This window comes from Suricata suricatta, chromosome 2, assembly GCF_006229205.1.
Source record: "Suricata suricatta isolate VVHF042 chromosome 2, meerkat_22Aug2017_6uvM2_HiC, whole genome shotgun sequence".
Classification (NCBI taxonomy): Eukaryota; Metazoa; Chordata; class Mammalia; order Carnivora; family Herpestidae; genus Suricata; species Suricata suricatta.
The window spans coordinates 87,977,425-88,004,731 of record NC_043701.1 but is presented as its reverse complement, the minus strand read 5'-3'; the positions used below and the strand labels follow the sequence as shown (position 1 = coordinate 88,004,731).

The 27,307-nt window shown below is 39.0% G+C and overlaps 1 protein-coding gene across 1 annotated transcript in view; it reads right to left on the bottom strand.

Moving 5' to 3' along the window:
• Positions 1 to 27,307, bottom strand: part of SCIN (scinderin) — a 72,703-nt gene that overhangs the window by 7,429 nt on the left and 37,967 nt on the right. The window contains exons 5-11 of the mRNA XM_029957445.1: positions 20,358 to 20,450; positions 17,246 to 17,378; positions 16,505 to 16,593; positions 15,456 to 15,671; positions 12,620 to 12,741; positions 7,358 to 7,448; positions 4,000 to 4,170 (exon numbers count right to left, since the gene is read on the bottom strand). Of these exons, the coding sequence (XP_029813305.1) occupies positions 4,000 to 4,170; positions 7,358 to 7,448; positions 12,620 to 12,741; positions 15,456 to 15,671; positions 16,505 to 16,593; positions 17,246 to 17,378; positions 20,358 to 20,450 (915 nt within the window). The remainder of the gene's footprint in view (positions 1 to 3,999; positions 4,171 to 7,357; positions 7,449 to 12,619; positions 12,742 to 15,455; positions 15,672 to 16,504; positions 16,594 to 17,245; positions 17,379 to 20,357; positions 20,451 to 27,307) is intronic.

Below are 27,307 nucleotides of genomic sequence, written 5' to 3'. Positions count from 1 at the left end.
CATAACACAAAAGATGTTCAGTTTTTCTTTTCCCAAATAATCAAAGGGACCTACCCACAGCAGTCTACAGATTTAATGCAATCTCTTTGAAAATACCAATAGCATTTTTCACATAACTAAAATAGACAATCTTAAACTCTGTGTAGAACCACAAAAGACCCTGAATAGCCAAAGCAATCTTGGAAAAGAAAAACAAAACTAGAGGTATCACAATTCCAGACTTCAAGTTATATTACAAAGCTGTAGTAATCAAAACAGTATGGTCCTGGCACATAAATAGACACATAGATCAACTGACCAAAATAAAAAGCCCAGAAATGAACCCACAACTTTATGGTCACTTAATCTTTGACAAAGGAGGCAAAAATATGCAGTGGGAAAAAGTATCTTCAATAAATGGTGTTGGGAAAACTGGACAGCAACATGCAAAAGAATGAAACTGGACCACTTTCTTCCACCATACACGAAAATGAACTCAAACTGGTTTACAGATCTAAATGTAATACCTGAAACTATAAAAATCCTAGAAGAGAGCATTGGCAGTCATTTCTCTGACATTGGCCATAGCAACATCTTTCTGGATACATATCCTGAGGCGAGGGAAACGTAAGCAAAAATAAACTATTGGCACTACCTCAAAATAAAGACTTCTGCACAGCAGAGGACACAACCAAAATTAAAAGCCTCTGTGTTGGCATCTGTGAGAACCTGTATCTGACCACATGACTATGTTACTGACAGTATGTGTGTGACATTCTGCACAACTGTGGGGCTCAATGTGATAAAGAACCAGTGAGTAAGACTTGAGATGGTGTAGCCGTGAGAGAGGAAGAAAACCCAAGTGTGGTGTTCTCAAGGCCAAGTGCAGAGAGTGTTTCAAGGAGGCGATGTTCAGCTGCCAAATGACAGCACTTGGCCAACTGGGTAGAAGTGCCATCAACTAACGTGGGGAGCTGGATTTCACCAGGTTTGCCAGGACCCTGTCTCCAGAGAGAGCCCTGGAGGAGGAAGGAATAGTTGAAGTTCTATTTTTTATTTACTTTTTAAATTAAAATATAGTTGATACACAGTCTGTTGGAAATGTTAAAGATGTGATTCAGGGGCTGGTGTCATTCAGGGAAGTGGTTATCATCCTTTTTCTGTAGAAACAAGGCCTCTTGGACCAAGAGTCAAAGGATTCTCTCAGAGGTGATGATGGAGACTGACAGGAATCAGGACTTCCAATTTCTCATCCAAATGTCCCCTTAGTGGTACAGCAGAAAGAGCTTGGATGATAGACAGGAGACAATGGGCCCACCCAGGGACGAGTGTGACCTCAGGGAGGTAGTTCCAAAATAGAACGTGATAGAACATTAGCCTCCCAGGAGATGAAAACAGAAAGCCTTACAAACATGGTTTTGTCTAGCACATTTCAGAGAGGCTGGGAATGTGAAGGCCAGTTTGAGAGGCTGATAGGACCCACACAAGCCACATCACAGGCAGCTTGCATGTCTCATAATGATGTGCCAGGAAGAGACCAGGAATGCAAGGGTTCTTGCCAACTCTTCTATCTGAAATCAGCCAAGTATACCTGTAGATGAGAGCTTAATGGTGGATTTTCTAGATTTAAAAAAAAATTACTCATAATTGAACACATGAGAATCTGTACAGAATGTTCTAGATGAGATCAGCATATGTGATGGCATTTAGATGATACGACTGAATGCAATCGCCATGGAGAGGACCGAGACGGAATCTTGGGGGGCTTGGAGGACACAGCGGAGGAGAAGCAGAAACTGGTCTGCTGTAAGAAGTAGAGAAAAACACTCTTCAGAAGTCTGGGAGAAGTCTCGTGAGTGTGGTGCTTCAGAGGCCTGGTGGAAAACAAACAGTGTTTCAAGAGGCCAGGGAAGGGCGACTGTGGCAAAAGCGAATGGAAGCTTACGGAAAGGGGTCAGAAAAGATGGTGAATCGGGGGCACTGGCAACTAGGTAACAGTGTAGGAGCGGCGGGACTGGACACCTGAGGAGAGAGGCTTTACAGAGAAGAGGCTTAAATATGTAGGGACAGGGAGTGAGTGGGGGCGAAGGTTTTGAGGATCTGTGCTTTCCAGGACGGCAGCGAGAGGGCATGAAAGCCGGGAGGACGGCAGTCAAGAGAGAGTTTTTAAAGGAAGACGGATGTTCTGAAGGCAGGCTTGTATTCTGAAGTAAATGATCCGATCCAGGAGAGAGGAATACACTGGTGATAGAGGAGAGAAGGATTACTGCCCTCCAGACTGATGAACGGGAAGTGAGGTAAGAACACGGACAGAGGGGAACCCAAGAAAGCCTGTAGGAAGGCCAGAGGGCGGGAGGTTTGGACAGAAGTTGGTGGTGGCAGGGGGTAGGAATTTGGCCTTAGGACAGAAGCCACATTTTGTTTATATAATAAATATGTATTAATTTATTTACCAATAAATGTTTTACAAACATTACTTCACATTATTAATTTAAGAATAAGGGAATATTGATATCAATTTATAATATAATTTAGTATTTATATATAAGTAACTGTTATAAAATATTCATATATTGTTCAACATAGATAAATTTATTCCATGAAACAGGCAAGAAGGCAAATATATATGTTCAGAGGCAGGCACGTTTGTGAACTTGAGGAGTAGATAAGGTGACTCTTGTGTGATTAGGTTTATGTTCTCTGAGATCTCTGACTCAGTTCTCAGTGGAGAGCAGACGTGTTGGGAGATCAGGAGAGTGGAGGATACGAAGTGTGTGATGGATGGAGAGGGCGCACGGATTCAGGTTTGGGACTGCTGGGATATGCACCCTAGAGCATAGGGGCCAAATGACAGGAGACGGTTGTCAGAGATTAGATGTCTGAAACACATCTCTGAGTCCTAAAGTGATTGTCAATGGCAAGGTTTAGTACAGGACTGCGGGAGTATGAGATAAAGGTGCTGAGGATAAGATTGTTGGACGAGAGAAGCCAGAGTGAGTAATGGAGATGGTGAAACAATGGCTGAAGCCACCAAGGACTCACAGGGAAGGACTGGCGGCTCCATGGACAATGGCACAAGGAGGCTGAGGGAGAGTCTGATAAGAAGGACAAAAGTCAAAGAACAAAGAGCAAGGAGGGTATCCCTCCCCCATACCTGGTAAGAGGGCACTGGGGAAAGACACCTGCCACTTGAGAGGGGTGTGTGCAACCGATGTCCCCAGGGGACAGCCACAGTGCGAAAAGGGGGAGGGTGTTTAGAGAACAGATTGTAGTGGACGGATGTTATGACGCACTTCGCTTCAAGTGCTCAGCTGAATGGTTTGTGTGAAGGGGAAGGAGAAGGGCAGGTCCAGTGTGAGGAGCACGGATGTACAGGGAAGTTTAGGGCTGACTGGGGAGACTTGGATTTCAATGGTGACTGAGGTGTCTGGGCTATGAAATGTGACAGATTGTCCTCGAGGTGAAAACACTCAGTCATTTAAACTCCTGTGCCTACTGGCCTGTCCACACCTGGAGGTCTTCTCGTCTTATGACTGGCGATATGGGGGCTTGATTTCTTTCACAGCTGCTGTCAGAGACAGCTTATTTGGCCAGCTGAGTTACGGCTCTGGTCCGATGCGTGCTGAAGCTTACCTTCCACAACCGTCACACCTGTACAAACAAGAGCTTTCCCTCCTGGATGTCCCCAGTGTGACCACCTGGCCATCACCTGCCATCCATCTTCCTCCAGGCCTTTCACGATAAAGCTTCAGCCTCCTCAGGCCTTTGACCATTTGATCTGTTACACTACTCTTAAAATGTATTTGTTTTGGCACAAGGCAGATGAAAAGTGTGACAGGCCTGATATCTGGAACTAACTTGGTTCTCCTGCTTATAGCAATTTTTTTTATTGTGAACCATGGATTAACTATTGAAATAAAAGGAATTGGCCAATTTTTTTGAAGCCTAGTATTTGTTGATGGCTCAGGTCCACCAGGAAGTCCACAAACAGGGCACATTTTATTGAATGAATGACATTACCTCCATGATTCTGGTGATAGATGCCAGGTTTCTCCGGACTTGAAAGAGGCGTGTAGGGGGAGCCGGTGCCTGACCTCCTTTCTTTGATGTTCCGTTCTTGTAAATAATGAGTGGTTTGTCTTTGAACAAACTCAGCAGGTGAGCAGGCTCTTTGCCTTGGGAGACTCGGATCTGGGGGCAGGGTGGAGAAAAGAAATGTAATAAAGGGTGCAATGAAAGGAGGCTGTATTTCCACATGTGTTATTTTCCTTTTTGAAAACAAAACAAAAAACAAATTAAAAATGAAGCGCAGGAGGCATGATGATTAACAGAATATATAGGTCCATGCAAATCAAGCGCAGTTTTCTTGCTGCCTTAAGAATCTTTTGCTCCAGACACAGCACCCTGAGAGGTTTCTTCCCACGGTACTGGACCACTCTCTGCTTCCAGAAAATACAGAGGGGCTGTTCACCTACTTCTCCAGAAGAGAAAAACAACAAAGTGCTGACGTACACCATCATTTATAAAAATTACTTTTTCAAGAGGTCCAACACTTTACAGATGTTTAGTGATACCTCTGTTTCTGAAATGTTTTGGATCTTGTTTGGAAGGAGAAGAGATGTGCATTTCAATGCTTCCAAAAGTAAGGCAAAACCGAAGCATGTTTATTATGTCTGTATCTCTACAACTATGAGATGAAAAACTGTGATAATCTGGAGATGAAGACAGATTTCATTCCAGACATCAAAAGCTGGCAAAAAACATAAGTTGAATATATCTTGTACTTCTTATCTACAGGAATGGTAATAGATTTGCTAAATATAAGCACCTAAAAATATGAATTATAAGGACTCTTCAGGATAAGGAAATTGAAGAAAGTAAATAGTAAATCATTTAACTTCACCTGAACTTCAGCTGAACACCAGATATTGGTTTAGAAATGAATCTCCTATTTCTGACATAAATTACTGATGCAATTATTTACACAAAGAGTTCAAATTTTGGGTCAGTTTTCTATTTCTTCAATTATTTTGCTCTATGCTAAAACTGAACTGTCTCACTCACCCTGCCGTGTCTTTTTTTTTTAGAAGCCAAGTAAATGGGAATGCTGGCAACATACCATAGCCCAGAGGCCTAGGGAGCAGTAAAATAACTAACTTCACAGATACTTTTCTTTCTTATTTTCTTAAAAAAATTTTTTTAAGTTAGTTCTACATCCACCATGGAGCTTGAACTCACAACCCCAAGATCAAGAGTCACATGCTCTACTGACTGAGCCAGCCAGGTGCGTCTCACAGATGCCTTTCAATTAGCAGACATTCAAATAAGCAAGTAGCTCTGCCCAACTGATGAATGGATAAGGAAGATGTGGGTTATATGTACAACGGAATACTACTTGGCAACATGAAAAAATTAAATCATGCCATTTGCAGCAACGTGGATGGAACTGGAAGGTACTGTGCTGAGTGAAGTAAGTCCGTTAGAGAAAGACTGATATCTTGTTTTCACTCATATGTGGAACTTGAGAAACAACAGAAGACCACAGGGGAGGGGAAGGGCAAACACATCGTTACAAACACAGAGGGAGGGAGGCAAACCATGAGACTCTTACATACAGAGAACAAACAGTCTGAGGGCCGATGGGAGGGTGAGGGAGAGGGGAAAATGGGTGATGGGCACTGAGGAGGACACTTGTTGGGATGAGCACTGGGTGTTGTATGTATGTGATGAACCACAGGAATCCACCCCAAAACCCAAGAGCATACTTTACACACTGTATGTTAGCCAATTTGACAATAAATTGTATTTAAAAAAAAAAAAAAGAATCAATGTTAAAAAAAGAAAAAATTAAAAAAAACAAAAACGAAAAACACAAATAAGCAAGTAGCAACTTGTACAAATATCTTTTAAGTCACAGCTCCAAAGCTTGGGGTGAGGTTAGCCAGGATTACCTCAAACTGCTGCTGGCTTTGGCATTTTCCATTACATTGAGAAAACCTCAACTGCCAACATAAAAAAAAAAAAGAGGGCCACTGCTTAAGACGCATTTTCCACTGCCAAATTAAGATAAAAGAGCTAAAAGGCAAGGAGAAAAATCTTCACTACCGTTAATATACTCTGCAAAGGAATGTTTAAAACAGCAGTGCAGGACTAGAGTTGTTTATATATTATTGTCAACTACTGCCATCTAGTGATTAAACTAAACATTACCATTTCATTGTGAATTTAGGATTCAACAGGCTAACAATAAAAATTCATTGGGTATATCAAATGTTTTATTATGAAATGTAGAATTTATAAAGCATAATGCATGTCTTCAAATGCATAATTTGGTACGGAACATTTTAAAGATCAATTAAATGACAATGATGTCAGTTCTTAGCTGGAAATCTTTCTTTTTTTTTTTTTTTAATGTTTATTTATTTTTGAGAGAGAGAAAGAGAGAGGTCAGGAGAGAAGTGGAGAGAGAGAATCCCAAGCAGGCCCCCTGCAGTCAGTGCACAGCCCAACTTGGAGCTTCATCTCACGAACCATGAGATCATGACCTGAGCTGAAATCAAGAGCGGGATGCTTAACCGACTTAGTGAGCCATCCAGGTGCCCCTAGAAGTCTTTCTTTGAAGAAATGAATATGATAGTTCATGTGAAAGTAGTGTTCAGTACATTTAAAGGATTCAGTCATGTTGCTCATTTGTAAAAAAAAAAAAAATTTAAGTTGGGGAGCCTGGGTGGCTCAATTGGTGAAGTGTCTGATTCTTGATTTCAGCTCAGGTCATGATCTCAGTTGGGGCTCTATGCTGACAGTGGAGTCTGCTTGGGATTCTCTTTCTCTCTCTCTTGCTCTTGCTCACTATCAAAAAATGAATAAATGAACTTAAAAAACGAAAAATAAAAACAAATAAAAAGTTAACATGCACCTTTACATTTATTTCTAACTTGCTTTAAATTTAGATCTAACTTCTATACACAAAGATGGAAAAGAAGCCACCTGGAAAACCAGATTTTCTGTACTAAAGTATCTGACTTACCTCTTCATTTAATTATTACTTTTTAAGAGGTAATTACATAGTTACAAAGATTTGAAAGCTGGAAAGTGATCAGCTATAAGTAATAACTTGGGTCGAACAGCTTCATGTCAAGTAACTGTCAATTCTTGTGGTTCCTTAGGTCTATTAATTGTTTGTTTGTCTAATTTTGTTTGCTCCTTCTTGTCCAGAATCTGAGAGAACTACCATGGCATGAGAGTAGGAACATTTAAATTCCAAAATGAAAAAAATGTAGTATTTCTAAAATGTTCAAATTCCCATGCTAACTTGAGAGGAAAGCTTTCACTGGTTTTTGGGCTGGCAAACCTTCAAAGTAAAGTAAAGCAGCCCAACCTGCACAGCCTGTCCTCCGAGCGACCTATCCAACTGGACAGTCAGGAAGGCAGATGTCGTCAGCTCGTCCCTTGTGGCATTTGCTCCTTGCCTGGAGGAACCAGAGTAAAGTCAATTAGCTTGTATTTGAGTTCTAAGACTTTCTAATGTAGGCATTTCAGAGACTTGCATCATCATGAAAGATCAAGATGAAACCAACGGTGTTGACATGATATGGCCGTGGAAGCCATTGTTTTTTTGAAAGCACAAACGAACATTCCACCATGAATTGCCTGCCCTGGATATTTCCTAGAATGACACATTATAATTAATTTTTATTCCCATTTTATAGGAAAAGAAATCGAGTCTGGCTCCTTACATAACTTAGCTAAGTAATCAGGTCTGTCTGACTTCAAGTTGAAGCTGCCTGTTTGGGGAATCCATGTCTGCAGTAGAAATAACCCTTTTGAGTAAAACATGAGCCTAATCTATTAGGCTGGGTATTAGAAGCGTCCTATCTTTACATGACTGTTTGGTGACCATAGTAACAAATGTCTGGACCCAGGAAAATCAAGGAAATAATCATAAGAAGTAGGCAATGGAGAGGCCCCATTTTGTCTAGAATGATGAAGAATTGCTACTAAAACCATAAGCGAGGCTGATCTACCAGCAACCCAGACGGGGGTCAACAAATCAGTCCACCCAATTCATTTGCAGTTTCTCTTCCTAAGGCAGCTTGTGGCTAGACTTCCAATCACTACCTTAACCTGTAAGGCAACCGTTGGGAGATCTGCCTATTTGATGAGTTTGTGAGGGGGGTAAAAGCCAAAGCGCTGAGCATTGTTTGTTTCTCACCAATTCTCCCACCTCTGTCTGACTAGGGATTAACAGGAGAAATACTAATTCTGGAACTGGATTTCAGAAGTTAACCATATCTTTCCTTCTGAAACTTTAAGAGTGACCTACCTGTCTCATACTCAGAACAGATTAGCAATAACTTTCTATCCTGGTCAAGAGACACACACGTCCATGTATACACACAGATACCCTGGGTATGGGAAACATGCTTCGTTTATTATTGAATGTTTCATTGCACCAGCAGAACCAAGTGATATAAAAATGTTGTACAAAGGCCAGCAAGAAAGAAAAACAAGGACATGCTCATGTGAGGCACGCATTTCAAAGAAAACAAAAAGTTATCCTTAATAATTAAGACATCTTAAAATATAGGCTGTCTTTTAACACTAATAGCCTAAATTTTCCAGGAGCCAATAACGTTAACAAAGGCTTTTGTGAGCTACTGAGGGCACAGGGTGGGGAGTAACAGGGCTGAGGATAATGGCTGGCTCTCCTACCATCTGTCATTTCTCTGTCACGTCTGTACTTTCCTGGTTATTTCTCCATTTCCTTTTTTTTCTGCAGGGAAAACATTCAACGGACTATAGAAAATGTCACCAAACTTTTATCTCTATTTCCTTTTTTATCCCCTGCAGTATTTCAACCAGCAAACTTTCACCTTCTGACACTCCCAATAAATTTGTCACTACTTATCTCCAGCCCCTCATCTACTTGCTATCAAAGGACCTATGCTCCCATCCATATAGATTCAGACTAATTTGTTTTATGGATCTATGACCTAAGAGGTCAAATACTCTACTACAATCAAGACATAAGAAAGTTGCTCTTTGCCTCTAGTTCTGAAATCCTATATTGGGGGGTGGAAGGGGGGAGCAATCTACTTGGACATGATTTCCTCTTTATAAACCTTTGGTGTTTGTTAATCATTAAAAATAAATGCTGCAAGAAAGTAGAATTTACTGCTTTGAGAGATTCATCACTGCCATCGTTCAATGTTTGTTCAGTTTCCATTATCTGACATTCCAGAGAAAAGATCATTGGCAATATTATTTTTCTCCTATCATGTTAGAATATAAGTGGTTTCAGAAATTAAAAAAAAATAAATTTGTATAGTCAGTAGTTGACTTAATTCTAGTCCTTCACCTTTTACTGTGCCTCCTGGACTTAACCTACTTATACCCCTGTGTAGAAATTATCCCATAAATTAGGAAGTCATTAGTTTGAAAGTTAATCTTCAAGAGATCTGCTTATTTTCTAAATGTCTCTTCACCGCCTTTATAGATTTGAAGTCCTACAAACCATACATTAACACTTACATATTTAACATCTGTGATATCAAATGGCAAAGACTCAATAAAAAGGACTCTCAATATCTAATTTATTGTCTTGATATCTCAAAAATCATAAATCGTTATCACAGAAACCTTGAACACATCAAACTGGAAAGAAGCAAATTAAATGACTTCCCCTTCCTTCCCAGTCCCATCCCAAAGATAGGAACTATGAAGAGTGTGGCGTAGTCTCACATTTTTCCCTTTGAATTTTTGACAGTGAGGGCCAAACCTGTCCTCTTCCTAAGTTTCTTATCTCACTGGCACCAGCACCACACACTTGTGCAGGGACTAGAAATCTGGGGTCACCCCTGACTTGCTCATCTTCCCTATGTCCCATAACTAGTCTTTTAGATGTCAACTCTGTAACACTTAACAAACTTACCGTATGCCTCCCCTTCCTGTTGTTCTTACACTGAATTCTGGCTACATTATCATCCAACTGGGATTATTGTAACACATTCCCAATGGCCTCCCTGCCACCAATCTTCTCTCATCAGTCCATTCTTTTAGATGTCAATGAGAATAATTTCTTTAAAATGAAACCAATCATGCTACCCCCCCTAAGAAAACTCCCTGACTGGTCTCCAATGCCCAAACACTAAAGTACTTCCTCTCCAGCATGGTGACAAGGCCATTCACAATGAAGCTCCTTCTAATTTCTCTGATTTTATCTTTTGCTTTCTAACTTTGCTGCAGCCATATGCCATTACCAGCAGGTTGGAGGACACTTACCTTGCATTGCTTAGAACAATTTCCCTATTTGCTTGTCTGCCTAGCTGCTACTTCTGCTCCCACTTAGATGTCACTTCTTCTAGCGGCCCTTCGCCAATAGCCTAGGAGTGGGTTTGTGTGTCTGACTAGGGTGCGCCAAAGATCACTCAGCTTGCCTTTATCTTAAAATCCTTCAAACTTCATTGAAATGCTTGTTAATAATCTACCTTTTTTTTAAAGTTTATTTTGAGAGAGAAAGAGAGAGGGCATGCATGTGTTAGCAGGGGAGGAGCAGAGAGCCAGGGGGAGAGAATTCTGGCAGCTTAGAGTTCAATGGGTGACTTGATCTCATGAATCATCAGATCAGACCTGAGCAGAAACCAAGAATCCGATGCTTAACTGACTGAGCCACCCAGCACCCCTCATCTGCTTCTTTTCGAAGTATAAATTCTTGGAACACATTATGTATTTTTTTCACCATTGTGTCTTTAGTGTCTATCTAGCACAGTGGTTGGCATATAGAAAGTGCTCAGTGAGTACTCTGAAATGATTTGAGAAATAATAATTGCATTGAATATTTATAACTTGACTTGGTCTGTTTTAGTTATATTCACATAGTTATTTATATAGATTGCAAATTGTTAATTTTTCAAAATATTCTCTTGAATTACTTGTTTTTAGTCTTTCTTGTTTGATCTAAGCACCACAATCAATTACATTTTTTACGTACAAAAGAGAATTAAGAGGAAGACCAAGAAACAATATAGAAGAAAAGCTGACTGGGAATGACTGATTTATCCCTATAAATGCCATGTTTTGCACAAATACTGTTCAGAATTAAAATTGTAGAAGAGGAAACTGCAAAAGAAGAACACGGCTTATACCAGAGGGAAGCCATACTCAGCTGGAGAATTAAAGAGAGCTCTAGATCAAGGTGTGAAATGTTGCTTCACTAGCTACAATAGATGTGAATTTGGGTAAGTTACTTAATCTGTTTGATTCACTCCTCCCATTTTGTCTTTTGCAAATAACCTGGCTGTGAGGAAGAAGCAGAATATACGGAAACACCAGCACTTGGCTGACACAAACATGCTGCTCAAAAAAAAAAAAAAAAAAAAAAAAACCCGTTGCTATGAAGATGACATCATAAACACCCAGTTAAATAGCTAAAGGTCTTTATCTTTGATGGGATACAATGGGACCCATTGCCTAAGGCAGTGCCTGTCAATCATGAAAGTGCATATGAATCATCTGGGGATCTTGTTAAAATGCAGGTTCTGCTTTAATGGGCCAAAGGAGAGTGCTGGAATTCTACATTTCCAACTAGTTCCCAAGTGATGTGATGCTTCTGGTTTCTGGTACCTTTGGATACCAAGAACCTACAGGATAAAAATAATCATCCCACCTCCTGAACTTAGCTGGGCTCAATGCCCTGGTCAGTGGAAGAGGTAAGTGGTCACACTGTAGGGATGGAGGTGACTCTGTCATCTGGTGGGACCCTCACCATAGCGAAATGTCACCACATCAGGAGAGATCTGAGCCCATGTACATTCAGTACACCCACTGAAGGTTGCCATCACCAGGTAAGAACATGCCTCATTCACGTTTGCACCTTCCACACACACTCCTCAGTTTTAAGATCTTTTTTTGAGAATTTTTTCCCAGTCTTCTCAGAAATATTTTATCTGATTTCACTTAATAAAAAGCTTGAGAATCCCACATTATAATGACTTGTTACAGATTCCCCATCCCTTTGAAGCAGCTCGGCATGGTATGTGTAGTTAATTTATCTGATTGGACACTTCCCATTAAACAGGGCCTTGGCATGGACTCTAAGAAAACTTAACCTTCAATTAAATGATTATGCAAAACTGTATAAAGTATGGACACACTGGCATTTTTCCTCCTTTATTACCAAGAATTTCATGGGGACTAAGAGTAAAAATGCATCCATTTTTACTGGAGTATGAATCAGAATCATAAATTATATATATCCCTTAGAGAGTTCTCCTCACTGCAGCTTTGCAGTTCGAATCAGGATGGGCCTCTGTGAACTGGCAGCCAGTGCTGGCCAGCTAGAGTGTTAGCTTGCACAAGAGAGGAGATATTCAACTACATATAAACTGAAAGAACACTACCTCTGGATGCAAAACCTTTTCCCTAGACTAGAAAGGATGACTTGTACCTAATCCCTCCTGCTTGCAGATAGGGGCTATAAAATATAGTCAAAATCAAGTACCACATGCTTGTTATACACATCTCACTGGGGGGTAACTACAGGATAATCCGACCCATATCCCATGAAATTTAATGAAGTGTAACTTTGGGGCAAAATCTGTCCTCCTTGTAACTTGAGATCTTATAAAAGAGGGAAGCCTACCATGTGTAGATGATTTGTCCTCTGGAGTAAGTGTAGAGTATAATGTAGCAGTCTCCACCATAGAATTCACCATACGCGTTCCGGTCCATTTCGATCCTACCGTTATTTTCTACACGCCAAATCTGAAAGGAATGGAATGAGCATAGCAAAATTAAAACTTTCTTTCAGTACTTAGAAGTTAAAATTGTTTTTCGGTTTAGATCTATCATTAAATCTTTTTAAAAATAAGTGTTTATTCATTTTTGAGAGAGAGAATGTGGGGGGGGGGCGGTGCAGAGAGAGAGAGAGGGACAGAAGATCCAAACTGGGTACTGTGTGGACAGCAGTGAGCCCGAGGCAGGGCTCAAACTTAGGAACCTAAGATTCCTGAGCCAAAATTGGACTTTCAACTGACTGAGCCACCCAGATGCCCCATTAACTTTTTTAAAATTAATTTTATTTGAGAGAGAACGAGAGAGAAAGAGTGCACATACAGGAGAGGGAGAATGGCAGAGGGGACAGAGAATCCTAAGCAGGCTCCAAGCTCAGTGTAGAGCCTTGTGTAGGGTTTAATGTCACGACCACAATCTGAGCTGAAATCAAGGGTCGGACTGTTAAGTGACTGAGCTACCCAGGCACCCCTTTTTATTTTTTTACTTTAGAGCACATTAAGCAATTCATAAGTTATTTCTCTAACTAGCTTAAAAATTAAGCAATGAGACAAAAGTATTATCTGACAATTTGTTCATTGAATTTTTAAGCACTTGTATAAATTTTTTGCATTTCTATAGCACTTAGCTCAGGTCTGAGCCTATTGATTAATACATACCTATTATTTGATTGATTAGTGAAAATAGCACTGGACTCCAGGGGAATAATTAACTACAATATTCAACTCAGGAATACATCTTAGTTTGCAGAACATTTTTCATCCATCGGGAGACACCTTGTTCGTTTGTTTAAAAAAATGTTTTCCCCTGCACTCTGAGGCATGAAGCTATTATTTTCTCAGGCAAGAGTGGGAGATTGAGACCAAATAATCAAGACACCGATGGCATGACTATTTTTAAAAGGTGCAATGAAGGCAGAAGACTGAAAAGACAAATGTAGGCAGAACCAGTTTGTTTTCTCATTTCTCATCCTCATCACAGATTAAAGACACTGCAAGTTGGGGAAAGTGGAGTTGTAGATGTATCAGGAAAGTAGCAGGATAAAGCCCACCGGCACCATGCCCGCACACATCCTCCTGGGGAGGGCAGCTACACCCTGTGCTTCGGAATTTGGGGAGATGAGCAGGGGGCAGAGCTTGCAGAGAGAAACCTTCCAGGGCTGTCCTGGTGAGCCGAGGGGAAACTCCGGCGCTGCTGGGCTAAGCCCAAAAGCCTAGAGAGAGCCCCAGATCTCAGCAGTTCCAGGGGGATGCAAAAGGCCCTGTGGCCTGAAAAATGGGCGTGCAGCGGTGCAGTGGGGCAGACCCAGACCAGAAGCTGAGATCTGCTGCCATTTCTCTTTGCAGTTCCCACTACCCTGGACACGTTAGAGTCTCACTTCATGTCTTTGAAGAGGAAAAACTACTTCCTAAATCCCTTGACCCTATCTATACTTTGCTCCAAACATTGGTGGTAAGCCTTGAGAATACAAAGATAAAATACTCAATTCCTGCCCTCAAGGAACTAACAAGAGGTCTAGGAGGAGAACTTTCTAAGTAAATGAACAATTCTGCTTTAAGTTTGTAAGTTAGTGAACAAAATGATGGGTTCTGTGAAAAATAATCCATTTGGTTTGAGCACAGAGAAAGGCTGTTCCCATGTAGGAGGAAAGGCTTCTCAAAGAGATGCAGCTTGTGACTTAACTGAATTACAGAGGAGGAGTGGGGAAGTTAGCCTGAGGGAGGCAGGGAGGAGCCCTCAGGCGGTGGAAGGGTGAGGCAGGAAGCAAGGCAAGGATCTAGTCCCAGAAGGCCGTGCAGGTCCAGATGAAGATGGATGTTCTCAGGAAGATGATGCAGAGCTACTAAAATATATTTTTTTATTATATTTTAATTTTTTTAATGTTTATTTATTTTTCAGAGACATAAACAGAGCACAAGCCGGAGGTGGAAGTTGGGCGAGAGAGAAATAGAGAAAGAAAGAGAGACAGAGACAGAGACAGAGAATCTGAAGCAGCTCCAGACTCTGAACGGTCAGCACAGAGCCTGATGCGGGCCTCAAACTCATGAACTGCAAGATCATGACCTGAGCCAAAGTAGGACCCTTAACCAATTGAGCCACCCAGGTGCCTCACCATTAAAATTTTTATAATAAGATGGGACATTACCCAGTTCTCATTAAGTGAGGTGACTTGAGAGTACAGTGTGGTGAGAGATGAGTTAGGGAGAATTATCAGGGGGTTATTAGCATTTTTTTGGTCAAAAAAAAAAAGGAGTAACATCAACCAATTTGAAGGCTCTCAAAATATCTGTGATTTTAGAACATGTCCAATTTGCTTTGGGAATGCCGGTCAGCTACCAGGAAAGGACTAAGGAATGGTATCTGGGACATTCAGAGCTCACTCCCTCACTGGACAATCCCACGTCCAAGAGCTGGAGTGATTCTGGACCAGGAAACAACATCCCGGGTTCACGTCCCCAAGATGATACTCAGATGATCTTGTGCAGACCCCCTAGCTTCCTGGAATCTCTGCATACACATCGTAAAATGGGACTGAAGGTCAGAGAGCATCTCTTGCAGCTTTAAATTCCCTGGTTTGATATATAGTCATGGGTCACCTTGATTAATCAATAAAATTCACATCTCCAAGAACACTGGCATAAATGGGCTTGATGAAAACAAAAAACACAAACAGAAAGACCAAATACCTCCACTGTGCCCGAACCATCATCCACCATATGGTGCTGGGCTGCCATCTGTGGAGAACTATGTAGTTTTGAGGCATCAAATGGAATCTGTTTTATTCGAGCCACTTTCTCAGTGACATACACTTTCCCAAAGCCATCGCTCTGATCTTTATCTCTCCAGTCCTTAAAGAACTGTTTGAAGATTGGTGTTTCCCCTCCTTCTGGAAGAACCTGAATCTAAAATTAAAAAAAAAAAAAAAGATAATTATACAAAGGGAAATAAGGGTCTGAGGAAAAACATTCAACCCGCAGTGGAGGAAAAAAACTAAGGAAATGAAAACGATTGTCTTGGTGTTTGTGATGACAGATGGAAAGTTAGAAGCAAGGATTTTTAAGGGAATGCAAAATGGAAGGTGACCAAATATGAAGGTAAAACAACCCAATGATTTTGTCACAATTAAGGTGACTGCCACTGAATTTGGATGTTTGAAATAAGAACAACATTTTTTCAAATGTAACCATTAAGTCAAATACATCTGTTTTGGTTTTTTTTTTTGTTTGTTTGTTTGTTTGTTTTTTTTGCATTAGGTTTATAAGAGGTCTGTGACCTGGAAGAGACAATCTCATTGTCTTACTTTGGCTAGCACATAAAAATAAGAGAAAGAATGGGTCTGAAAGACTCTGAAAAGGAAAAGTAACTAGAAGGTGTCTAAGCTGATTTCAGTGAAGCCAAATATTGTCTGGGTGTTAGCCCATGTCTGCACAACTTGCTCTAAGGACTAACTGAAAAGTGCATTCAGGTAATTCAACTGTGGCTGATTATCTGGACTGAAATTCTGTGGAGGAGGCAGACAGGATCAGGTCTACTCTCCAGTTTCTGCAAAATTCCATCCTCTACCAAGCTATGCGCCCAGGGACATAGGATGCTATGTTGCACACACATAAGTGAAGAGTGATTCCCATGCATATATTACTTTGAATCAAATTCTCTCGGGACATTTGTGGCAATATGATGAGCTCCCATGTTCTTAATTTTTTTCTTTTCCTACCCAATTCATTTTCACACATACTTGGGTATTGGTGGAATAGTTCATTTGCTTTAGGAATTCTTCAGCTGTCTTCATTGCAGCCTTTCTCTCTTGGGGATTAGCATCTTTACCTAAAATGGAAGATAAATTAAAAAGACAGACTCTCAGGGCACCTGGGTAGCTCAATCAATTAAGTTCAATCAAACTCTTGATTTTGGCTCAGGTCATGATCTCTCAGTTCGTGGGTTCAAGCCCCACATTGGTCTTGGTACTGTCAGTGCTTGGGATTCTCTCTCTACCTCTCTCTCTGCCCCTCATCTGTTCTCATTCTCTCACTATCTCTCTCTCTCAAAATAAATAAATAAATAAACGTAAAAAAATAACATATAACATTAAAAGAAAAGACAATCTCAGAGAGGGAAGATTTATGTAATTAAGAAATACTTGCACACCAAGCAATGAACATATTTATAATTTAAATAGAACACTGAGAATGGTAAAAATTTCTTAGTATGTTAAATATATTTAGTAACATCATAATGATCACTACATACAGAAAAAGACTCTTTTCATATCTCCCTAATGCTTTCTTTAAGCCCATCATTCCTGGCAAATGATACCAGTGGAAAGAAGACATGGTGTTGACATCTGAATTTTATATGCAGTTTACAGGTCAAGTCTCAAAAAGATAGGCTTTTTAAAAAAATCAGATGTTTCCTTCACCTTTCTACAGAAATGGCTGTATATCTGAAGCAAAGCCATAGTGTGAATGGCATTTTTTACCTTTCCATACGAAAATTTGTTTTGCAGCACCGTGGTCCAAAATAAAGCATTCTTCTGAAAGCAGCATTGCCATGGAGAAGGGGTTTTCTTCGGCCACCACGGTCACCCTCATGGATCCACTGGCATCTGAAACCTAACACAACAACCAGGAGCTTGTTTGCAGATAATAAAAATGTTCTAAAATTTCATTATGGTGATGGTTGTACAGCTCTGTAAATGTTGTAATAAAAACCATTGAACTGTGGATCTTAAATGGGTAGGGAATGTAAATCATATCTCAACAAAGTAGTTTAAAACAAACAAACAAATCCATGAACACATTTATACCCTAAAAGGTTTTTTAAATTACTCTGGACAATTAACAAAACTAAAAGACAACCTACTGAAGAAGATATTTTTGAATGACATATCTGATAAAGGGTTAGTATCTAAAATATATAAAGAACTCATATAACTCAACACCAAATATCCCCAAATAATCCAATAAAACGGTCAGAAGACATGAACAGACATTTCTCCAAAGAAGATATCAAGATTGCCAACAGACAAATGAAAAGATGCTCAACGTCACTCGTCATCAGAGAAGTTAGTAATGGGTCACCTGGATGACTCTGTCAGTTGAGTGTCTGATGCTTGACTTCAGCTCAGGTGAGATCTCATGATCATGTGAGATCGTGAGATCAAGCCCTACATCAGGCTCTGTACTGACAGCACAGAGCCTGCTTGAGATTCTCTCTCGCCCTCATTCTCTGCTCCTCTTCCAATTTCAGGCTCACCCTCTCTCTTTCTCAGTCTCTCTCAAAACTAAATAAACTTTAAAAAATAAACAAATAAAATTTTTTAAAATTTGGAATGTCTTTTGGGCCAGAGATACCTGGGTGGCTCAGTCGGTTAAGCATCTGACCTCATCTCAGGTTATGATCTGACCATTCATGACTTTGAGCCTTGCACTGGGCTCTGTGCTGACAGCTCAAAGCCTGGAGCCTACTTGAAATTTTTTGTCTCCTTTTCTCTCTGCTCCTCCCCTGCTATGGTCTCTCTCCCCAAAATAAATGCACATTAAAAATTTTTAAAGTATTTTGGCATAAAAGAACCACTAATAAAAAACTAAGTTTTGACACTGGACCTAAAGCATCAGAAAATAACAATGATAGTAATAATGGCTAAGGTTTGTTTAGATTTCTATACATTATAAGCACCAGGAAATGACATTTACATGCTTAGTTCCTAAATTGTATAGAAATCTTTTCAACTAGGTAATAATCTTATACTCATTGCACACATACAAAAGCTAAAGTTTAAATATTCATTCATTCAACATTTACAGAGTACCTACCATATGCTAAGCATTGTGCTAGGAAGGCACTGGCATATTTCAGTCTACACTTACAGATTTTTTTTCAAATTAGGTCCTGTAATTTAAGTATATTTTGTGTAAATTCTCAAAGTAAATTCCCTCTGTCACAAATACTATTTACTTAGACTCTAGAAGTTTGGAGATAACTACAAAACATTTTTTTTAAGTTGCAGGTAGTCTTGCAAAACTGAAAGTGATGTTAATTCTCAGGTTAGAATTCACTGTTTTTCAAAGGCTGGCTAACAGACTGCAAGGTAATCACCTCGGTAATTCTGGATCCAGTGATGATCACTGGATAAATACGCATATTCCAGGGACCTCCCTAGATCAGTGGTGGAGTTTTGCAGCATCGTGGTGGGAATTGAATTCCGTTTTTTGGTTGTTGTTTTTTTTTGTTTTGTTTTGTTTTGTTTTGTTTTTTAGAAACTGCCTAGGTGATTCGGCTTCCCAGCTTTGTTCTCCAATCCCAAATTAAAGTATTCTCAGACATTGCATTTATATAAATGCAATACACTAAAAGTCCACTAGAGAGAGCAATGATACATTTTTACATTTTAAAATATTTCTTTAGTTTATTATAATGCTGTCCAAGAGGGAGAACGTTTTCATTTGATGATGTGGCATAAAAAATATTTGTTAAGCTATTGAAAATGGGTTTTAGAAACAGTAATGAAAAAAATCTGCCACGAAGTCCTGAATAACAATATCTGTATGTCTTGTATTAATATTTAGCAGAAGCAGTAACTACATTTTCCTTTGCCTTCTAGGAAGAAAAGAATCCACTTCCCCTTTACAAAATGCAAGTTATAATACACAAGCTGGTAACTTAATCTTTATTCAAAATCAGTTTCTGAGCTAGAAGTTCCCTTAAAGAACAGCAAATAACTCCTTCCGGTGATGCCTGATGACTACTTAGCTCTGCAGGGAGACTAACCATCTGCCCCCAGTCATGTGCTTGGAAAGTTACAAGACTAACCATCTGAGCAGTCTCCTCAACTGGTGCACTTGTGGCTTCTGTTGCCTTTATCAGCAATAAAATCATAAAATTCTGGAGTTGGAAGGAACCTGATAAATCTTCTAAGTAATCTGTCTCTCTCTCTCTCTCTCTCTCTCTCTCTCTCTCTTTTCAGCTAAGAAAACTGAGGCCACAATGGTCATATCTTGCTCAGGGTCACCCAGTGGGTTATCCCCACAGAGGTGACATGGAACTTGGTCTCAAATGTCCAGGATAGGGCTGTTTCTACCCTGTTTCCTCCCAGCTGTTTGGTTCGATAGCTTTTCCCTCCTGTAACAAAGAAAGCTTTCATCATGGCTAAACAGGATATTTAAAATAATGTGAAGATTCTATAGTTTATCAAGATTTTATATGAAAAAGCTTATCACACTCAGTTTTACTCCCAAAACCAACACTACACTATATATTAATTGATTTGAATTTAAATAAATTTAAAAAAAGGAAAAGCTTTACCAAGTGCTTTTATTCCATGAGGAAACATTGTATTAAATGTGACACATCAAAACACATTGTTGCAAGTGAGCAGAGCAACAATATATAATTTTATTTAACTTGTAGACATTGTTTCATTTATTACTTGGCATTTTTAATAAAAATAACAAAAAGCAATAAAAAGAGGAAATTTAATAAACATACTAGAGCATGTCTCTTTGAGGGCAGTGAGAGGTCCCTCCCAGAACAGGCCTTCTGGCTGCCTCCAGTCTAGAAAAAACAATAGAACTTGCTAACGATACACTCACCATATAGAGTTTAGCCATTTTCCTGTTGGTTATGTCTGCTATGGTGTCATCATCATCATCTCCATCCCTAAGCTCTGGCTTTGTCCCTAAAACCTGCAAAAAAGTGAACAGATAAAAGATAAAGACCTCTTGGGGTGCCTGGGTGGCTCAGTTGGTTGAACATCTGACTTCGGCTCAGGTCATGATCTCACGGTTCGTGGGTTCAAGCCCAGTGTTGGGCTCTGTGGTGACAGCTGGGAGCCTGGAGCCTGCTTCAGATTCTGTGTCTCTCTCCCTCCCTCTCTGTCTCTCCCCTGTACACGCTCTGTCTGTCTGTGTCTCCCAAAAATAAATAAAGACCTCTCATTAAAGGGTGCAAAGTTAAAAAAAAAAAAAAAGGAAACTATCTTACATTTCCAAAGACACAGATTATAAAATATTTGTAATTAAAATTACCAGGCCCAAACATTTCTCAACAATAATACTGCACTGGCCTTTTCCCATGAATCAAACCAATTGCATTAAGTAAACAAACACTAAGTTTGCTAATGATAGGAACTTCCAAGAAAATAAAATCCTACACTTGAAAGCAAACATGTTCCTATTATTAAAAATGAGCAGGAATCAATTAAAATATGAGTTCTAAATTCACTTCCATTACAATTTCTTCTTGTAACATCTGCTTCCCGAATCAATCTATAGGTTTAATTACAAAGACTTGGATCAAATTACTACTTGAGGGTGTAGTACCATTGTCATTACTGACATATCATAGGTTAGCAAAAGGACAAGTTCTTGACCACACAATACTATCTTTCCTGCTGTATATTTGGCACATAGAACTGTGTTGGGGGCATAAGAGATACACAGTAAGTAGTTGTCGAATGAATAAATGAATGTATTTATTTATTCATTGCATATATAGTATAATCCAAAAATTCAAGTATATAAAGCATTTAGTAGAAAGTATATTTGAATCTGCTTTGATTTTCTACACACTTAAAATCAGAAAAAAATAGGTGTATAAAGCAACTTAAATTAACACAAATGTCAAAAAATGTTAAGGACAGGAAAAATATATAAACTTACTCTAAGCCATGTGACTTTTATAACAACAAGAAAATAAATTCAAGTTTAGAAAATGATGCAAAGAAAGTATCCAGTTAGATTCAGTAATATTTCATATACAATGAAATTCCTTGCCTACTGTGTTTTATGGTCACTAAAAATACATTGCATGAAAACACATACTTCCAAAAACCAGACAACAATAAAAATGTACGTAAATTCTAATACTTGTTCAAGTATGGGCACTGCCTGGAGTTTAGAAACTCACTGAAGAACTTATTTTCTCTGGGAACGTTTTCATCTTTTTGTTGACACAATGATCAATAAAACACTTTAATTATTGTACATACTAAATGATTACAATACAGTTTTTATTTTTTGCTAACAGTAGGATGAAGACAAAAATGACAACATTAGCAATCAAAGACACTTTTGAAGAACAGTTTTACTGCGCTAGGAGTTCGTATATTTTAGAGCAAGAAAGGGCTCCTCAAATCCCCTTTTGTGATTCTACTCCAACCAAGAGAGTAGCTTGGAACCAACAGGTTGAGTTGAGGACATACCTAATCCTTGGAAGTTTCCCAGTGGGTCATGTGGGTCTGAGATTTAGGGCACGCTGTAACTTAATTTTCAGACAACAATCCCCATATGAGCCAAGGATCTTAATTAGCTTCTCAAAGGACTGTAGCACAGATGGGAATTGAACTCACAGGATTTAACAGAAACGGGGCTGACTCCAGATGTAAGAGGTGCTTTCCATTGTCAGGTATCCCCAAGAATCATTTTAAAATTCAGTTCAACAACTAAGCATTTACAAATACCTCATTGGAATATACAAATGAGTTTCTAACCACCTTCTTAAATCTTAAGGACTTTACATCTTGCCTAGAGAGAGGGAAAAAATTAAACATGTTCACATTATACTATGTCATATGTTTTTATCTTTGAAATAAACAATAAATACACCTTTTCTTTTTCTCTACAGGAAGGATAATACCTAAATTTGAAACACTCAATTGCGGTTTCTCAAGTGATTAGCATTTAACTCATGAAATCTTTGTGCATGAAATAATATATATTTTGACAATTTAAAGAGGAAGGGACACAGAGAAGACTTATCTGAAGATGCTCCTTAAAAATTTCACTTACTGTTCTAGCCAAGACCAATCATTCGAGCGTGGAGTCTTCCCATATCTCTGCTTCCTTCAGTTATTTTGTATACATTTCCACTTAAGAGTATTCTCATCCTTTAACATGGCCCCAACTGAACCTAGCTTTTTACAAAACAAACGGTTCTCAATTCTCAGTTTGTGTCAGTGAATCTCTATTCTATTTATCTGGACTTAAAATCATGTGGTCCATTTTGAATACTTCCAGTCCTCCATTTTTAATCTCCCACCAACTTAGTCATTAAATTCTACTTGTTTATAATAATGTTGGGAGTCACTTATTCCTGTCTCTTCCTTAATTTCAACCTTACTGCAATCTCTCAAAACCTGTCAGGTCCCTCCTGCCTTCAGCCTCACCTCTTCTTTTAACTTAGAAATTTTCCTGTACACTGGCTGGATAAAGTTACTTCACTTTACTTCTAAGTTTCAAGAATATGAGTCCAGATAAAGGTTTATATCTTACATTTGCATCAGTGATTCTTAAAGTTCCAATATGGTAAGGTAACAGTGGTAACTCGGTAACCTGATAAAATATACATTGTCAACTGCCAGCCATTAAGTCATTATGTCTAGGGTGAGGCCCCAGAATCTGCACTCCAGATGCTGCTGAATTGGCTGCTTACTGACAGAGCCGAAACTTCTGTCTGGATTCCAAAGCCCTTTCAGAGACTGGATGCTACCTGCACTGAGCGATTTCTCAGTAGTCTCTACCAACTCCCCTCCCCATGATGACGTTTGCAGTGTCCCCTGCGGGAGCCACACTCTCCCTTCCCCAGGGCTTTACCAAATGCTGTACGTAACTTCTACCTAGGCTAACTGGGTGTGGTAGAAGCGAAACTGAGCGATTATTCTTTGGTTGGTCCAGTTCATCACAATTAGCACAGTAATAGGTATCGCTTATTAAATGTCTACTACGAGCCCCACACTGTGTCAGCAGCTTTGGACACATACTGTTTCATCTTTGTAAGAGATTCCACGAACCAGACATCATTATCCTCACTTTACAGAAAAAAGTCACTGATGATCAAAGTCATGAAGTGATTGTTTCACAGAACTGTTAAGTGTTTGAAGTTTAAATTCTGTAAAGGCCTTTAATGCCCTAATTTCAGTAATTTTACAGTAATTAGTTGTCTACTTCCCTAAATCAAGGGAAAATAGGAAAGTCTTTGAAATGGACAAAAAGATTATTTCCAAGGATGGTTTCTAGGGGCTCCTTCTGGTGATCTGATACCATGATGTTACTTTCTTTCCTTTTCGTTGAGTAATCTTCTAACCCCGTAGAAGGCTGATACCAGCAAATGATTGTCCACAGACATGCGCAGGGATTTTGTCTGGTAGAGATGAAAATAATTTTTGCCAGCTTTGCATCTGTCAGCAAATTCATCTCAATGCTGATCACCCATTCACTTCTCTGTTCTTGGGATTCTTCTTTGAACTAATAATAATATCTTACTGTTCTCTTACTAATGAATTAGATGAATTAAATGAAATCTTTGATATGGGTTATTTTATATTTGTATGAGATTCATGATTTTATTTGTTTGAACACTACCCTTTAACACCTAGTACCCTCTTGTCTAAACCACATGTACTGAAACATGTTTATATATTTACTGCCCTTTATTATATATTACATGGATTTAACTAACACTTCTCCAGTGCCACTACGTGCTATACCAGGTTCTTTATAAATTTTGTTTACAAGATACCACCTACATATCACTACTTACCAGACACCAGACTAAGATTTATCAAGTCTTTTCACTTTTACCTCAACCTGTCACTGTTATCACCCTGTTTTATGCTTCGAGAAACAGATTAAGTAACTTGTCTGCCCTCAGGTAGCTTTCGGTAAATGCCAAAGTCAGGATTTGCACTCTGGCTCCAGAGCGTGTCCTCCTAACTAGCGTGCTATGCTGCCTCTACAGGATTTTCACGAAGGCCGTCTCATAATTGCTTTGGTCTTGTCTCTGAGGATAAACATGAAGCTATCTCACAGCAGAAACCGTACAGGGACCACTCTCAGTTCCCTCTTTCTGGTTAGAGTGATCCTAGCACATCTACCAGGCAGACCACACACTAATTGGGATGGAGATGGCTTCTGCCCTCCTGTCCCCAGAGCTGTTTCATGTCTCCAAGTCCTCTGTCCACTGCCCTCTCTCTCCATTCTGCCCAGACTGTGGGCATTAAAGGGAAGCTCCTGCATGGTGTGAGCAAACAGCCCTTAAACCAAGATATGACAGTGTTCAACAAACACAAAAGCGCTACCAAGGAATGTAAAATAAACAGTAATACTCTGTCACTGATAAAATTGTCAAAGGTTAGGAGACGGTTGACAATATCAGATGCAAGGAAAGATTCTGTATCTACCATACACGCTGGTGAGAAGGAAAATTCTTGGAAGTGCCTAGAAGTAGGTAACAGAAACCCAAGAGAGAGACCAATGATCTAACCCAATATTTCTATTCTAGTGGTTTATTATAAAGAAATAATTGAAATACATACAAAGAATCAACCTAATATTCATAATAGCATTTCACAGTATTAAAAAAGCACAAACCACCTAAATGCCCAACATGAAAGCGATTAAATAAATTAGGCTGCATCTATGGAAAGGAAAACTATATAGACATTAAAATATGATATAAATTGTTTGATGGTCAGGAAAATGTTCATAACGCTTCAAGAAAAAATTTATATTGCAAAGCATTATCTGCCGTAGGACCTCTTTCTTGTGAAAACACAGGGATATACATATGAGAAGAAAGATTATGAAGAATTTGGTTATATTTTCCTCAAAGGTGGGATTTGGGGACATGTTTCTTCTCTATTATGACTATATTTTAAAAATATTCAATAATAAATTTTTCTTTAATAAATAGAACTGTAAAAGCTTTTATTAAACAAAAAATACTGACTTTTTGGATTTATTTTTTCTCCCTGTGGAATAGTTGACCTTTCATTACTTCAAACGGAGTAATTATCACTTCCTTTTAACTTACAATCTACCTTAAGCTTCCACCTCAGGCTTCCTCAATCAATTCATCAAAGAATAGTAACTATTCTTGAGGGATTCCTAAATGCTCTAGGTATTGTGATCTTAGAAACTTGAGTGAATGTAAAGATTTAAAGGGGGCCACCAGTGGCAAGGGGCCTTAATTTTTCAACTAGGAATTAAGTGATTCCAAAGGTCACAGGTACCATTTTTGTTATAGGTGTGATATGAGGAGAAAAATGGGGATGTCACTATCTTCTCTTCTCTGTTTTTCAGTATCATAATGGAAATGTTTAGCAATTTAAGACACAACTCTAAGTACATTAGAGAAATTGGAAATCTGTGGAAATACAATTTTGATCTATGCCTAAGTAGATCTTCTGTTCTGCTGTTCACTCTTTATCTGTAACAGGAGTTCAATCCAAAATAAATCAGAAGATATTTATATTAAGTCATATACACCATCTCACTTTACATTCATAACTCCTAGCTTCAGATTTTCTGGGTTCTCATGATGTGGGCCAAGACCGTCCTTAGGGTCTTGTGTTTTTTGTTTTTTTTTTCTCTATGACCCATTGTGACTTTTTCTTTTAAATATAAACAGACCTATGTGTAAATTTGTTTTAGAAAAGAAGGACCAGGAAGTTAAGAAAAATGTTTCTCTATCTTCATTATCTTTACTCAATCTTCACGCTTACATCTGTCTTTGTTTATTCTGAATCATTTAGCCAGTCCCACCTGTTTGGGATATGAAATTCCAACATTTATGATCCTGCTCCCTTAGGATGTGCTTTCTCTCTCTTCTACAGAGAAGTCAGGATGTATGGACAATGTTCAGTAAGTATTTGGAGTGAATAGTAGAAAAAGAAGGGATAATGTGTGGCCTGGAGGAAGGACAATACCTAACTTGAGACTCTAAATCACTTTGGATAAAAATGTTTCAAGTTAGTGTCAAGTCCTAAAAGCATTTAACAGAGAGCATCTTATATGCTTCTCAACTCTGATTTCGGCTTGACAGATTAGGGAAATGAGGATGAGAGAAGTTAGGAGTTTTGTCTGGGGTCCAAGTCGTATAAATAGTAGAGCAAAGGCTGTAAACCCCAGACTTCACAGTTCCTTCCCTGGTGCTCACCACAGCGAAGGAGACTTCATGGTCTTCTTGATCATTTTAGTACAACTCGCTGTTTCTACTCTCACTAAAATTGAAGGAGGCTCTTGGGTCCTAAGGGCTAACCTTTTAGTTACCCAGAAACTCCTGTCTTACTTTCCATTCCCAAATGGAAAAATAAATAAATAAATAAATTGCTAACATATGGTAAATAGAAATAAATTATAAGGATGAAATATAGCGTGGTTAGTATGGTATGTTTACTTGTTTCAAGGCATTTTATGGCTTAAGTCAGATAAATATTTGACAACAGGGAATACAGGGATATAAAATTACAGGCAATTCTGAGCAATGAAGTGACTCCGTTTAGCTGGCTCCACCTAATCTGATATGAGGTTCCAACATTTGCTGTTCCCAGTAATGTGCTTCTTTGCCCCTGAAATACCTTTATCCCTTTGTGGAGAAATCAAATAAAAAGGGTAATTTAATATATCAAATAGTGGATAAAGTTATTTTAGCTGATAGAAAGCATGTGAAGTACATGTTTGACTAAAAAGATAAAGTGAATTGCAAGTCTGCAGGAGAGATTCGGCTCAGGTCATGATCTCACAGTTCTTAGGTTCGAGCCCCA